Below are 17,054 nucleotides of genomic sequence, written 5' to 3'. Positions count from 1 at the left end.
GCCCCAAAATTCCAGGATCTTGCAATACACCATTGAAGCCTTGTACACCCTACATATATCTATTGATCCAAGGATATGCAAATCAAAACTCAAACTACAAGCAGTTGTACCGGAGTTTCCGGCAACATAGCCTGCAGTAGCCAATGTAAAATGTCACCGGAGTTTGTTTCGGGAAAGTTTAATTATTTCTTTAAACCAAGCGAGACCGTAACCTCCATGAAACAGAGTTCTCTGGCCGGTTAGCTGGAAGTTCTGTACCTGTTCACCCTCTCAACCTTTTAAAACAGTATGTATATGGTGTGGAGACCTGCCGTTCCAGTACTCCTTTGTGTCCCTGTATCCAGACTAGGTGAACTCAGTTACGGACTGGCAGGGTATTTAGTAATTCTATACACTCTTGAACCAGTACAAATTTAATTTCGCAAGATGAGATCGCTTTGAGTGCAACTGGACAATAGTTGGGTCGGATTTATAGTTTTGTAGAGCGATTTTTTGAAAAAGTCTGCGCTTGAAAAATATTTGGAAAAAATCTCTGAAATGCTAAAAGTTTAAAGGGCGGAAATATAGCAGCCGTACCTAAGAATATCCACAAAGAGCGTTGAGAGTCGATTCGGACCAACTCGGACTGACGTATTGAATGAATTGACACATTTTACGTCGAAATCGTAAATTAAAAACGTACAGCTAGTGTAAGAACTGAAGCCGCTCGTGTGTGAACCAGCAAAATTGCCGCATTTGGGACGAAGAGCAACCTGACGAGATTCAAGATCTGCCATTTCACCCGGTGGAATCATCGGTAGATGGACTAAATAAATGCCAAAGAATGTTCTTTCTTGATAATAAACATTACTTATTTAGTTTGAAGTAGGGAACCTCGATGTCGATCACCCTTTATATATACATATATCCATCTCGATTATTATCTTATATTTTTAGAACGAAATCAGGTGAGTATAATAAAACTTTATCTCCATCAAAATGAAAAATATGATGAACGAATTGACCGAAAGCCCCGCAATTTTTACACGTCACTTTTGTAGGTTAGACCTAAGTAGGAAAGATATGAATTCAATTTCGGCGCCTTGTCAGTAAGGTTATCTATAGTTAGTGTACTTTTTATTGCACAAATACTTCCGAGTTGTATGTTCTATTTTATCCTCAATACGCAGATTCGTATTGGAATGCCCTCCCTTTGATTTCAGTGGGAAAACAACCTGCTCAGTAATTACTCAGTACGCTTAAGTATGGCTATATATTAAATATGCTTTCAGTATTTTCATATTTACTTGCCTTTCTGGCACAAACTTGCGGCGCTGCATGGCAATTAAAGACAAATTGATTACATCCCTGGCGTTTAGTTATTAATAACTATATTTATACTGCGATTTCCTCACCTCACATTGCCACTTAAGTGTTCGCAGCCAGAATTTCACGTTTTCTCGCAACGAAAATAGCAACAAACACAACAATGTAATTGCAATAAAAAGGATGAAAAGGCAGAAACAATGCGAACAATAATCATGACCGACAAATTGTGATAATTAACTTGGCTTAAATGGTTGTTTTTATTGTTGTTGGTATCGTACTCTTCACTCGCAGAAGTGATCATTAATCAAAGTGAATGAAGAGTCTGCGGAGATGCGTGGAGGAGACGTGAAATTGCGTGAAGAGTTGTGAGGGGAAGTAATGAAATGTTTATGTGGAAAAAGGCAAATGAAGAGGTTGTTTTGTATGGAAATGTAACGGTGTAAGTTTGAAAAAGAGATGAGTTTTACTATTTAACAGCTGAGTTCCAAATCAACGGCAAAGCCGACTATGGATGACGACAAGATAATGCTCTGTATTTGATGGGGTCAGAATGGATCGCTGTATTATGAGCGTCTAAAACTGGATGAAACCATTAATGAGAAACTCTCCCGAATAACCACCAGAATTACCGTTAACACACGAGAAAATATTTTTTCATATTAACTAAACTTCTTCTAAGCCGTTATTATTGCAAGGCTGATTTAAGAACTCGATGCAGAACGCTCTCTCTATAATTTTGGACTGAATATTTTTTGCCCTCTAATCCGGTGCAGTTCTTTTGCAATGGAATCCACAAATTACTAGAAAGATGGGGAAATATTTTAGATGAAAAATACTTTGCATAGTACCATTTGCATATGTTTCTAAAAATAAACATTGAAATATTGAAGAAAAACTGCACGACTCAATCTCAATCAAGACTGCGAAATAATAGGATTATGACCTTATATAGATAAAATGTGAGGACTTTAATTCTGAAGAACCATATACCCTTAAGTCAACTTATTAAGGTAGAATTTTAAATTCAGATTTATAAGAAATATGTATGCTTTGTAGACTATGTAGAAAAAGAGCAGGCCCGGGATTAGTCGCGAAGGAGCATGCGTGCCTAATGGCACTTTTGATCTTTTTATAAGGAACGAACTGTTCCCTTTGTTTCACCATGTTCTATGAAGAAATTTACTATACTCATTTGTACTCTAAAGCTAACAAACAAGGACTGAACATACAAAGCCAGATAACTAGGCTCCAACTATACCATAAAACGTTCCTTTGCCACTAATTAATACACAATTATATCCTAAAGATATGTATTGGAGACTAATTCAATCCCAATTGTATGCTGAAGATAATAATCCGGGACAACTTTTGGACAGACCATAACAGAGTTATGTGTTGTTGGGTGAGTGCGTCCGCAAACAGTATTCAAACATATTTAGCTTAATGAGAAATAAATTAATCGTTATATTTGTTTGTTCTGATATAGTTTACTCTAGGGAGCTATCAATGGCGCTAGTTTTTTCACTATCAACAAAAACAAATTATTGGAAGTTGCGAACCAACAGGCATTCATAGACAGTGCTGATGACAGAGACAACATTTTGGAAGCTTGGTAATCGAAACTTCCAGTAAAAACCACCCAACAACTGTCAGAACTAGAGGATCACAGTATTCTGGAAGCTAACTAGAAGAAGAAATGAGAATGACTGAGTTGCTTTGAATTTGCAGTCTTCATACTTTTCAAACGATACTCTTTAATTTGCATTAATAAAATCTTGAACATTTTTAGAACACAACACAATTACATACATTTTATTTTCGCTACATAACAACATCTCTCAAAATTCAAAATACCGCAAATTGTATGCCAAATCAAAAAAGTTTTCACACACTTTCATTTTACTGCTGCTTAATTAATTAAATATATCGATTTGCCAATTTGCTATCATTAACATCAATTACAACTAAATACCGGCTTGCATTTGCTATGCAATAAATTTCACATTTGCCATCACGTTAGCAGCCGCCGGTCATCACTCTCCGGCATACGAACACACGCACACACACACACTCACCTAGTCACGTGCAATTTCACAGGTGCTCACTTTCCTTCTTACAAGCGTAATTTAATTCCATTAAATTTTCTTTGACTGAATTTCAATATATTGCGCAATATTTATGAAATATTTAAATGCCAATTTATTGCTTTTTATCTGATTTCGAAATGAAAATGTGTGCGTTTAGACTTGAATTTGCAAGACCTCCGGTAAACTTATAAATTATTGGTAGGACTTTATATTTGCTATGTTGAACAGCTTGAGGCATTTTATGAGGATTTCTAAGGAATAAAATTTTTGTTGTAAAATTTTGCAATAATGGCAACGGAGTGTAATAATCAAATTTCATTCATTCAGTGTGTAATTTGCTTAAAAATAATTTTTGTAATAAGAGATGATTATGTAATCTGCTAATATTATTTATGGAAATTAATATTTATGAATATATTGCGTATTAAGGAATATACTCAGTTGTCGTGAACAAATTTGGAAGGGAGAATATTACAACCATCTGAGAACTTATGAAGCAAAATGATTTAAATGAAACGTCATATAGCTTCTAAATTATTTTAAGAAACAGCAAAAATATAAATATTAAAATAGAGCTTCAGAAAATACAATAAAAACAAACTTTATTCAACATTTTTTTGCCATTTTTAGTCAGTATCCACCTGATCATATTTGACCCGGATTGGTCCATTTAAACTACACTCGTAAACCGTATGGATGAAAAATTCTTTCCAAGGTTGGCATACTATTTTTTATGTCCTCCTGTTAAATACAGCGATTCTCTTATCCTCAAGAGAAACCGTTATATGAGCTCTCCATAGGCTATTAGAAGGTAATCACTCACAAGCTACACAAGGATTGTTCCTCAGTGTCTTCTTAGGAGTTTACTTCACTATTTTACTAGCATACGAACACATCAAAGCTCCATTTAATATTGTCCGTGTGAAATTTTATCTATATAGTGGGTGTTTGGCAGCGAAAAAGTTAAAGAAACATTTTTAGAAAACGGTCTTGTTGAGATCAGAGAGATACCAGAGTGTCTCAACATCCATAATGCTTCAACTTAACACTGTTTGATTAATATTTTGAGAATTAAGCATGTCAATGTTTGACTCGGAATAAAAGAAGTGAAACTTTTGCAAAAAATAATAGAGGTCGCAAAAGAGATGTTTGACATCGTGGCTGAGAACCCTACGTTTATCAAAACCCGAATTACTGATTATAAGAATTAAGTTTATGAATATGACAGCGAAAAGGACTCCATGCGCCGAAACCGAAAAAAACACGTCAAACTCAGTCAAAAATCGATTTCTTTGATTGCCATAGTATAGTTCATAATTTCGTTCCACAAGGTCAAAAAGTCGATAACAAATACTACTTTGCCGATTTGAGGCATCTACATATGTGAAGCGGTTCGTCGCAAACGATCAAATCTGTGGGCAGGAAATTAATAGATTTTTCACCATGGTAGTGCGCCGTCACATTCCAGCATGATTATGATCAACTCCTTCGCCAAAATCGTAACAAAAATCATCGATCAGCAATCGTTTTCGCATATTTGACAGCCTGTGACATTTATCTGTTTTCGAAACTGAAAAAATCGACTCCAAAGCCATTAAAAGTCATTCGCATTATCAAGGAGCATTCACAAGTCATTCATGAAAACTCGTCAATTCAGATTATACGCCCGCCCTCCCCCTATATGATGATTTAAATCGGACTACAACCACGCCTACTTCTCATGTAACTCAATTTTAAATTTCATCGGATTCTCTCACTTTTCAATATACAAATCAGGAACGAGTGACTGTATCCGGATCAAACTTTGTACTCCTGAGGTGTTGAAAATTGTCTAAATCGGTACAAACCCATATAGCGAATATGTGTACCGAACTTTTTACCGAAAATATCGATCAATCTTTCAGTTATTTTCACCGTCTTTGACCTTCGTCCTCACACCCGAACCTAGCCGTACCTTACTTGTTAATATTAGATTAATCCTCAAATAAAGGAACCTATAGTAACGGGTGATCCAAGTAGATGTGCTCTTTACAATAGCCTTTTTCTGACAGATCCCGCCTGAGTCGTGTCAAGCTGTCCTGTTATTTTCGTTCAGAACACGTTTACAAATCGTTCAACTTTACCACGAAATTTCACGTTCTGTAATCAATGTGTTTCGCGCACTTCGCTCAACTTATGGTCAACATAATCGGCCTACTGAGCGTACTTTCCATTACACTATAACCCATTTTGAGACTCAGCATTCCTTACTGGATAATTTTCAACAGAAGAGAAATAGTAGTGAAGAAAATATAGCAACCGTAGTAAGCCGAAATTGTACAAAATGCAGCTTGCACAAGAACTGTGGCCAAGCTACATCGCTTCTCTCTATGTGCTCTGGGAAAGTTTCAAGAAAATTTGATTTTTTCAAGTAATATTTTGCTCAGCGATGAGGCTAATTTCTGGCTCAATGGGTATGAAAACAAGCAAAAATACCACTTTTGGGACGAAGAGCAACCTGAAGAGATTCAAGAGGTGTCCCTTCATTCAGAAAAAGACAACGGTTTGATGGGGTAGTGGGCCGGTGGAGTCACCGATACTGGGGAAAACGTAACCGTCAATGACCGTTAACGCACCATGATAACCGACTATTTGATGCCTGAAATTGAAGTTCGTGATCCCGACAACGTTTTGTTTAAACAGGGCGCCCCTTCCCACATATCGCATAAATCAATGGTTTTTTCGACAGAACAATTTCACGATTTTTGTCAACCGATTGGCCACCAACAAGATCGTGTGATATCACACCCTCTTGACTTTTCCTGTAGGGATATTTAAAGTCTAGAGTCAGACAATCCCAACAACATGGGTATGGTTAGCCAGAACCAGTCGAAATGTTCGAACGGATCATCGAAAATTGAACTCAACGTTTGGACCACCTGAGAAAGAAATAATCTTCAAAAAATAAATGCGAAGAACTGTTCCTTCGAATGATAGTAAACATTCACCATTACATTTAAAGATTCTTTAAATAAGCACGGATCTTCGAAATGGATCACGCTTTAAATATAAAATAGTTAAATGAGTAGTAAGAAGTTACAGGTGCTATAAAAATGCTCAAAATCATAGGAAATTTATTACTCTGCTTAAAAGGGAATTCTTACTCCATAAATAAAGGAGAGTGCCCTACTTGACTATAAGGACCTGGCTTTCACTCAGCACAATAATATATCTATATAAGGGGTTGCCACTAAATTTTTTGTTCATATTTTATAAAGAGTCAGATTAAATGTTGGATTATTTCTTCCAGTAAAATTCTGTTTTCATTTTACATGCCTTAATTGATGCAAAAGGGAGCACATTCATGGTGCTCAAGGTTTCAAAAGGAAAGAGTATTCTAGTGGCTTTAAAGCTATGATGGGTACCGACTTTGGAAACCTGAGTGAGACTTAAAAAATCGTACCAAAGTGGCAACGTTAAGTTAAGCTTCAGAGAGCGCTGAGAAATTCTTTCGATGACAGAGCGGAAGTGCAGTTAGGTAGTTTCAATAGGTTAATGTGAAAAAAACTGTAATGACATAAAATATGAACAAAATTATTGGACGTCAACTCAAACACATATTCATAAGCACTCAGAAATTTAGCTTAACACTGTCATAAAAAAGTACCTAATAATGTCTAACCAGTCTAATTCATCAAGGTATATTTCAATTTTCAGTAAGCAAATAGGTTTAGCACTCTCATTTATCATTTTCTTAGAAATAGAGGCATCTGCAACTGCAATTTTTACGTTGAAGCAGAAAACAGTGTTAAAGTGCCGACACATATCTTCGTAGAAGACCTGCTACCCGGCTGTCCTGTGAGAGAAGATCTTCCATATAGACATCGGCTATTGTTATACCCGAAAGACGACAACGAAATCAATCTGGAGGAGGGCAAATCTGAAAAAAGTACACAATATAATGAAGTAGATGAGCAGAGGCGAAAGGATGTCCGAACATTCATGTATATTGGACCAAATGGCACCATTATATCGAAATTAGAATTCTACACTATTCTATGGGATTCGTTGGAGGTCTGCACACAATCACTTTTGACGATATTATTCGATTATGATACTCTCGCAACACACTCGGTGCCGAGCAAACTATTGGCGAGACATCAACAATCGAACGGTATACCCAAACTGCCACTGGATCCATTGAAAATCAAAGATATTATATTTTTTGTGAAGAAACGCTTCCAATGCAAGGAAAGAGAAGTGCGAAACGCGATCATCAAAAAATGCATGAACGTGGCGGAGGCAGGGTACCGCTCTAAGTGGTTGGCACTATACCCGTCAATTTAATTGAATTTTGCTTAACGTAATGTCATTTATAAAAAAATCCTTGTGTGGCACCTATTCCCTGTTCGTTTTGTTTGCAAAGTTTCTTTTGACAAGTCATTTCCCAAAGTAAAATATTATTGTCTAGCGGCGTGTTGTCTTTTTTGCAATTTTGAAAAATATTTCATGAGTTTAAAACACTGGACAGTCCGAACATTAAGCAAAATTAAAAGAAGTTTGATCTGATATCAGTTGCTTCATTAATTTCGAAGGTGTATTTCCTGAATTTGACAATATATTAAATGTAAAGTATAAATTTAATAATACAATGTTTATCAAACTAAAGAAGTTTGAAAAAATGTCGATGGGAAATATTTTCAAGTAGAGTTGCCAAGTGACAATTAAAATTATAAAATTAACTTAATATTATCTGATGGTTGTTACCTTGAAAATATTTAAGAAAATATTTTTTAGAAGGCTTAACACCATTTTATTTAACTACTTGTAGAAAAAAATTAAATGTTGCCAAAAAAGGACGAAAGTTTTTGAAACCCAGAAAATAAAATAAGGACTAAAATTATTGAAAAAAAAATCATACAAAAAATTAAGGTAAGTGCGGTCTGAAGTCGGGAAGTGGTAGAAAAGAATCTTTTAAAAATGTCGTTGCTCTCAACAAAGAAAATGCCTACCGACTTAAAAAACAAAATAGAAATTTTTTCACGAAAACTTTTCGATTGAAAATGAGGGTGCTTTTCCGTTCAAACAAGATAAAAAATAAATATTTTCAACGAAAAAGGTTGAAATGTGTTTGGGCCGTAAAAAGGTGGGTTTACCTCCAATTTCGTGAGAAAAGGATATATTTTGTAAAAAATAAAACTAAAAAGTAAGTAGCGGCAAAGTTCGGATGCAACCGACCCTTTTATACTCCCGCAACTAGCAGGAATTGAAGCCAGGAACATACCTTAAGGTGTAAAAGGTCAACCAGAGGATCGGAATCCAAGCAATTTTATATATACATATACATAACTAATACACTGACAGAAACATAAGGTTTGTTAGAAAAACGAAAACCATTATATATAGTATGTGGGAGTTAGAGTGGTATCGATCCGATTTTTTCTACTCTTGCCAATACCACGAACAAATCATATGCCACCTACTAAATGTTTCATTAAGGTACCTCTCATACAATCACCAATTACATGGAATAAAGTCAGTCGGATGTTGGAAAATTTTGGTATTAATTTTAGGGGGGTTAGGTCAAGTTTTCCCCCAATTTTATCTACTTTTGCCATAAAGATACACTATTATGAGCAAAACACGATCTGTAATTTTCATTTAGATTGGCCTTTATATCGAGCATAAAGTCACCTGGAAGTTCGAAAATCTTTATAATAGGTATATGGAGACTCAGGGAAGCATTGACCCGATTCAACTTATTTTTAGTTCACATTTTCTCACAGAGTTTCAATTGTATATTCCATACACTTGCCTATATTATTCGGACAAAAGTCTATTATAGATACTGGGGTCCACACATTCGGTACCTAAGGCCTAATTTAATCGAAAACGCTCGGTCTGGACCCGAGTTATGGAATTTCACCAAAAAGTGGGCGGTGCCATGCCCATCGTCCACTTTTTACCCCGGCGCGATATCACCCATTTCATCATCACACCGTCGCTAGAAGTCTATATAATATTTGCGCTGGGCGAATTTGGTTGTCGTAGTTTTATTGGTTTAGGAGATATGTACACTAAATTTATTTTTCAAAATTTTCAGCCCCGAGGTGGCCTTTGCTACTGCAATCCCCTGTACCAAATTACAGWTTCATATGTTAATTTAGTGCTAAATTAGTTAGTTAGTCAATAGTGTTTTATGGACGGGGCATTGGTCCGATAAATCCTTCGTAATTTTTTTAGCCCCTAAACGTGTATATCAAGATAACCGTTTTTATCCTTAAAATCTAGAACCAACCGATCATTGAGCGCCCATAAATTATTATTTTATCAATTTCGTTATATTCGCAATGTACATGCATACATATATATATATATTCTAATTGGTTTTATGTTACTAATACCTTTTTCACTTCTTATCAATTGCAAAGGTCTCAACACTGGTCTGTAGTGAATTGAAAAGGAAAATATTTTGCGAAATAAACAGTAAATTAAGTTTTTAGCTATGAATTATCTCTAACATTTTTTTCTTTCCAAAAAAGTTCCTGATTCTAAACACACAACTTTTTTTCTTCATGTTCCACAAAAAACTCTACGAGCCAGCATTCGTGAGAACTCAAACATTCACCCATCGCTTAAAACTCACATACGATATTCAAAAGGCCTGCACGTTTAGCATTGCTCTTTGCCACTTTTTGGTTAACACCCTTCTATTTTCAACCTTTTGTAAACATTCTTGTTGCTTTTCTCTCGGTTCAGCATGTATAATAATGAAATTGCATTAAGTCAAGCAAATCTAATAATAATTTTCCAACATTTAATAAATTCCATTATTCAAATTTGACATATTTCCGACAACTTCCGACACCAGCTGGAGCCCTGCTGACTCCGACTCTGCCAAAGTAAGGACATACATACCGACAAATGCAGCAGCAAAGAGCGCAAAATGTCACAGTGTTCAATTCATAAATATGCATTACCTGCAATGAGAAGAAAAACAGAAAAGAAGAGAAAAGAGCATTAGAATGAGAATATACAAAACGAAATGAAGTTAGTTGGAAAAAGTTTACTTGTAAATTTACATTTTGTGCTTTTGTTTTTGTTCGTTTTTCGCTTTTTCAATTCGGTATAATGTTTATTTAAAATGCGTTGTTGTTATTGCTCATGTTAGCCTCAGCAAGCAATGCTTGAAGTTAGTTTTTGTTGCTATTGCTGTTAGTGTTACATTTGTGTCGGTGACCGTTAACCATTAGCCCAAGTGCAGTGCGAGTACTAAAGTTTAATTGAGTCATTGACGCAATGGAGCGAAGCAACTGGCAAATCCAACAAAACAACAAATACAAAGTCAACAAAAGTTGATGAAAATATGGCAATTTGGCAGCAACAGTGTATGCAATAATTGCGTGCACACAACTGCACGACAGACAGTCCACAACAAGTGTCGACGACAAATTGAGAAATGTCAAAAGACAAACAGCCAAAGAAAGTGGGTGCTAAATATACGACTTGCAGGATAATATTTCCAAATGCTAACTTAGCTCAGTTGCTATTTTCCTAGCGGAAGAGAAAAAAGAAAACCAGCAAACAGCATTGAGGATTTATAGCAGTTTGGTGTTATTTGTCTTTCTTACCATTCTTCCTGATATTCAGCCTTGATACCAAACGCTATGTGGCAGAATAGCAGACGGTAGGCCAATTTGACGAACAAGCGGATTTTTATAGGAAAGCACGCAACAGCTGTTGATTGTGTTTTTTTCTCATATATACATATGAATATTAGAGCGGATCGATCTTCTTCTTCTTTTTACTAGCATAGACGCCGCTTATGCGATTATAGGCGAGTTAACAAAAGCACACCAGTCAGCCAAGTATTTCTCCACCTGATCTCTACTGCCATAAATCTTCTCCAAAACTTTTTTCGAACACTCGTAAGGTCGACTCAAGACATGTTGTCATATACATATAGAGTAATTCTGCGTTGGATTTCAAGGCCGATATTGTTGTTAGTGTTAATGTTGGTTCGTTGACTATTTGTTTGATGCCAAGAAATATTTCGTCTAGCCCTCGTTCACAACTAGACCCTTTTGCTTCACTTCTTTGTTCAATCTGGAGAAAGCAGAACTAACGCCGCGATTATTGAGGCCGCTCAACAGAGAGCTAAACAAATTTCCTTAAGAAACTAAGGGTCTAAAACCGGTTTCGAACCATCGACATTTAAGGTGAAGTTTTCTTCCGATTATAAAATCCTGTACGTCAGTTTTCGAGATATCCGAATAAAATTTAACACGTAGGCGCCTTTTGCCATTCTATTGAGCATTTGTCAGAATTGGATAGATCGGATATCTATAGCACATATCTCTATAGCACACATATGGAGGCACACAAATCTTTAAACGCGTTTTTTTTTTTCGAAAACCATGTGACCCCTTAAAACTGAATTGTATACGAGCAAGAATTGACGTACAGTAGCAGAAAAAAGGACACTGCAGTACGAAAGATTCGTTGTTAAGATATGAATTGAAGAAAATAGAGAATGAAAAGGATGAGTGCAAAGAGCTTGTCTGTGCAATAACTCATCCTGAATATCGTGAATATATCTCTATCAAAGGAAAAAGATTTCCCTACAAGTCCTTAACTCCGATCGTTCTGTTTGTATCGCATGTGTATCCTAAAGTGGTTCGATATCGGCGGCATTGACAGATGAGCAGCTTCTTGAAGAAAATGAATACTTAAAAATTTGTAGATTAATATATCAAAAACTAGGGAACTAGTTAGTGTATATACAGACAGATGGTAATGGCTAAAGTGACTCAGTTCATCTAGGCGATCATTTATATCTGCATTTCATAGGGTCTCTGACGTTTCCTTCTGCATAACGTATAAAGTCTGTTGGTTAGAACTTAGGAATGTGAACTACTTAAAAACTCGGGAATAACTGGATCAATTGCTGGTCTGACAGTCAGTCTCTTAGCTCACATCACTTATTCAACCCTGACTTTGAACAAGTTAAAAATCTAAAAAAAACCAGGCTTGAAATCCAACGCAGAATCAGTATCGTCAAAAATAACTACTTTGGACCAACCAAATCATTACTTAATTAAGTCTCTCGCCTCTCTTGGTGACAACAGTTCATGTTGTTGGATGTAGTTGACCTCCTTTGGTTTATCGAATCAATCTCACTCGACGGAAATCGTTGGATCGTTATATGACGAATCAAGAAAAGAGAGATAATTTAACCAAGAATATGTTACGTACAGTTTCAACACCACTGTGCATTAACAGTTAGCACTACATATATACATATGTATATACGAATCCTTGAAGCAATTAAATTGCAATTAAAATAACAAATAATTCTAAACTATTTTTCTTACAGCAACATTTCTGCCAAAATTCCCTCTTCACTCCAAATAAAAATAAACAATAGTAAGAAAAGCTTAAAAAAAAGTCTGGCAACTTTCCCCATCAATGCGGAAGCGAATGCATTCAACGCAGACGCGCGAACAGTAAAAATAAAATGAAGAAAGCAAAAGCATTTGAGACAGAGACGACGGGAAGACAGACAGAGGGACATCAAGCGCGAGTGTCGGCATGGATGAATGAGTGACTGAATGAATGAATGACTCAGCGCAATGTTTGACACAAAGAAAGGACATAGTTCAACGGTACTTTTGTTCACTACAATGGACAGGAGTGTTGCGCGGGTGGGCGGCTGTACGTGCAGTTGTGTGTGTGTGTGAAGCGAATGCAGCGCCTTTGCGGCAGGCACTAACTGTGTTTGGCTGTTTTATCACTTGGGGGAAATTGCAAAGATTAGTTGAATGGTGAATAAGAGACACATTCTTTTGTTGGCTTTGCAATTTTTGTTTTTGTTGCTGGTATTTGTTTGCCTTGTGCGCCTGTTTGCTTGGCTTTATATTTGTATTTGTATTTGGTTATTTGCACAAAGTCATACAGATACATATACCGCTATGTATACATCTATGTATGTATGTTTATGCCACACACACATGTGCACAAGAAAGTGTAAAAACTGCAGCAGACATTTGTTGATATTATCTTTATTTCGGCATGGAAGCAATGGGCATGTTCAATAAGAATGCACACACATGCACACATATATACATATGTATATACATATCTACTTATGTACATAAGGAAATGAAGTAAGCAAACTGATAAATATCTTTAGCCTTCGGTCACAGCTCCAATGCAATGGAGTGACCGGACGACCTACCAGACGGCAGTAGAGCGCACAGCATTCAGCACAACAACACAAACAAACATACAATACATACAAAAACATACATATAAATATATACATGTATGTATTTACTCAACTATGTCGAGCAGCTTCCATAGCCATTTGTCGTCGGTGGCTTTTCGATTTGCGCGATAAGCCAAATTTTCAATGGAGAGCAATTTCTAGCTTTTTGTCAGCTTATACGGATTTCTCGATTTCTATCTGTGCATTCTTGCACACAAACTCACGCAAGCAAACAAATAGGTATGTATGTATATAAATACGTACAAATGTTTACATAAGGTCATGCACATGTCAATACTCGGATATTTTGCATTGTTTATCTATTGTTTGTTGTTGTTCGTCCACGGTTTCCACCTCAAGGCTAAAGATTCTCATCTAGATTGCGGAACTCGATCTCTTTGTTCGCCCAGTTGAAAGGCGAAAGGGTTGCAAAGCACAAATGATAAATAAAAATGCATTTGACTTTTGATCATCGAAGCAAAAACACGAAAATAGAAAAAAAAGTCTTGTTTTAATATATTTCAAAGAAAATTGAAGAAAGCATAGAGCGAATTGTAAACCTTGCGAAAGAATACTTTTCCGTAAGTGACACTGCTAAAAAATCTGTTTGTAAGCAAACTACCAGTATACCTCTATTTTTGACCACCGTGAATAATTGCCGACGTTCAGAATTACATTATCAACAGATAGGAACTTAGTCACGCTTATAGTCTGGGTTTGAAGCAGACCTTGTTCACAAGCAGTCTTTTAAAAGAAGGATAGATTCGGGACAACTGAGAGCGCCGGTCTATTGTGATCTAAGTATTCCTCAAAATGACTCTTAAAAATCATCAAAGCTTTGAACCTGCCATAAATTTGTTGAGGTGGTTGACATCAATAGCAGCTATTTTACTAGGTTAGCCAAATATATAAAGGATTTTACGATGTAGTGATCCTTACTCGTTGACGGGTTTTTACAGAAGAAAGCATAAACTCAAAGTTGCAGTGTTTGATGCCTTGCCTTTTCAAAACGAATGTCAGTGTAAAGCGACGATACGATTAAAGGCAACATCAGGATAGCATACGGTTGCATTTTAAAAGTAATAGATCATGGTGTTGCCACATATATGACTGTCAAGACGTTTCCACCCCAGTCTTGAAAAATCATGAGAAAGTGCCTGTCTGTCAACCACACTTAACTCATACAACGGAAGACAACGGAGACCCAACACGTTCCCAATAATTAAGTAATAAGTTCAGACACCCTTTAACTAACTTTGAGCACACAATAAGCGAACTCAAAGCTAATATTGCAACTCTGCTGTCGCAAAGGATACTCATCTCCCCAGAAGAGGCAGCATTTGCTTGAAAATTGCCATGGTAAATAAAAAATACACTCCATAAGAATATTACCCCTCTAGCCTTCTCTCTAAACTTCGATCCATCCGTGAAAAAGATCACCACGTCTCTTCTCCCGCGGCTAAACCTCAGTCAGATATCCGTCGTCGATATGTGAATAGAGGAAACGCTGTCAGAAGTAGACTCCGCCGTGCAGTGATCTAAGTTTTCAGAGATGTATTCGAAGTTGTTGTGAAGAACAGAAGGTTAAGTCAGACCATGTTTCGCCTTCACTCGTGTGAGGACCTTACTGGAAAATGCTTTCCTGATTCCAAATAAGTAGTAATAAGTAGTAATGAGACTCTAATAAAGTGATATTTCAGTTCGTTGAGAGTGGAATTATGTTTCGAATGTTCTGCTCTACAAAGTTCATATGTCTCACTTTGAGGTAAGAGTGTTTCAGCTGTAGCTTTCAAGGTTACTATTTCTCCATATACATTCGACATACGTTAAACCATAAAAGCCACATCTAAGCATGAGGACTTGACGTGCATCGTATTTTCATTCCACTAAACTAAATCCAATTCCAAACCACTCGAATAGAAACTGAAGTCAACATGACTGACGAAAGAAAACGGCAATATTTGGTACATTAAACATAGTCAACGCCTCCAAATTGTCAGCACCCGACTAGCAATAGCCATTGACCACAGCAGCGGTAAGAAATAATAATAAGAAGAAGAATCTCTCATAATAAATGAGGCCAAAGTGAAGGCAGCAACTGATAACTAAGTACTTGAGTATTGATGCAGTGGTGAGTGCTGAGCACTGATCACCAAATGCGCTGCCTGCAACAATATTTTTTATTATTCCTACTGCTCGACTTGAAGAGAAATCTGTGGAATAAACGATGGCAATAAAAATAAATTCAGCAAAAGAAATAACGCTTGGTGTGGCTGCTGATTGCCCAGTTAAAAGCATCAACACTGCTACCAACCGACGGATCATCAGCGATTGGCAACGGTGGAGTGGCTGATAACTCTACAGACGTTGGCGCTGCCACTGAGGATGCCGCTGTTGATGATAATGATGACGATGATGAGTGCGCTGAAGAGCCCGTCATTGATAATGATTGGCCTTTTTTTTTTGTGTGTATATACTATATTGACCAGCTGGAAAGGACGAAGAATCGTTGAAATGGCGAAGAGAGTAAAATCTCGCTATCGAATGCAGAGAATTTAATTTCTTCTGTCGCTACAGTGGAGTTGGTGTTGCGGACATGCCGTTGCAGCCAAGGAAACACAAGTGACTGTGTCTTCAATAACAGTTAACTGAGTTGCCAACTTATAATAGCAGAAGTGTTTAATCAACATTTACGCTCAGTGAGCATAGAGCAGCGCCGAGCTGAGGAACGGAGCGCTCTATGCAGTGCTAACTTGTAAGGAATGGTAGCAGATGATGGATGGTGCGGTTGAGGGAATTTGTAGCAAATAAGTGGCAAGTTGCATTACATTCTCCTAAGTGGCATGACAAGTGGGAGTGATGTGAGTTAAGTTAACGTGTGGAGCTATAGTGTGGTGGGGGGAGGCCATCATATGAAGTGCCTGTGCAAACAAGTGTTAAAAGTAACATCATATCTATACTTTTCCCCAACTGTCGCTAATGATTTGCTGATGGCTCACAAATATCTTGATGGATACTGTCGTTAGGAACTATTGATTGCGAGAAATTGCTTTGTTAAGGAGGAAAGTGTACTTTATGACGGTTTGGGTAGCAAACTAAAAATACTAAAAAATAATAAAGTAAGTCTTACTACTTCAGAACTGTTTTGAAGGAATCGAACTGTAGGAGGAAGAGGGCTTTATGAGGGTAATGTTACCTCTTACCAACGTCACCCACGGAAAATGAATTTGGGAACTACTAAATAAAAAAAGGATACTTCCCAAAACTTTGCCGATTAAGTATATCGGAATTGATTTTTTCCTACCAAGTACTGCTCTCTCGGTGACCTAACAGTGCTTAGGTTCAATGAAAAAAATTTGAAGAATCATCACTCCGAATTCCTACCGATCGGTCAAACTGTCAACAAGGAATAC

The 17,054-nt window shown here is 36.8% G+C and overlaps 1 protein-coding gene across 2 annotated transcripts; it reads left to right on the top strand.

The window, feature by feature from the left end:
* Nucleotides 1-6,899: 6,899 nt before the first annotated feature.
* LOC108970155 (protein insensitive-like) lies at nt 6,900-7,943 on the top strand. 2 transcript variants are annotated; one of them, XM_018935356.1, is made up of 2 exons: nt 6,900-7,073; nt 7,139-7,943. In XM_018935356.1, exons 1-2 carry the CDS (start codon nt 7,048-7,050, stop codon nt 7,719-7,721), a joined length of 609 nt encoding a protein of 202 aa, XP_018790901.1. In that variant the 5' UTR covers nt 6,900-7,047; the 3' UTR covers nt 7,722-7,943. The 2 variants fall into 2 exon arrangements, with proteins under 2 accessions (XP_018790901.1, XP_018790900.1); XM_018935355.1 differs by having other exon boundaries at nt 6,902-7,073; nt 7,133-7,943.
* Nucleotides 7,944-17,054: the final 9,111 nt, after the last annotated feature.

The sequence above is a fragment of the Bactrocera latifrons genome, unplaced genomic scaffold (assembly GCF_001853355.1).
Source record: "Bactrocera latifrons isolate USDA-ARS-PBARC rearing strain unplaced genomic scaffold, ASM185335v1 scaffold_287, whole genome shotgun sequence".
NCBI classification, from domain to species: Eukaryota; Metazoa; Arthropoda; class Insecta; order Diptera; family Tephritidae; genus Bactrocera; species Bactrocera latifrons.
This window is presented reverse-complemented; position numbering and strand designations above follow the sequence as displayed.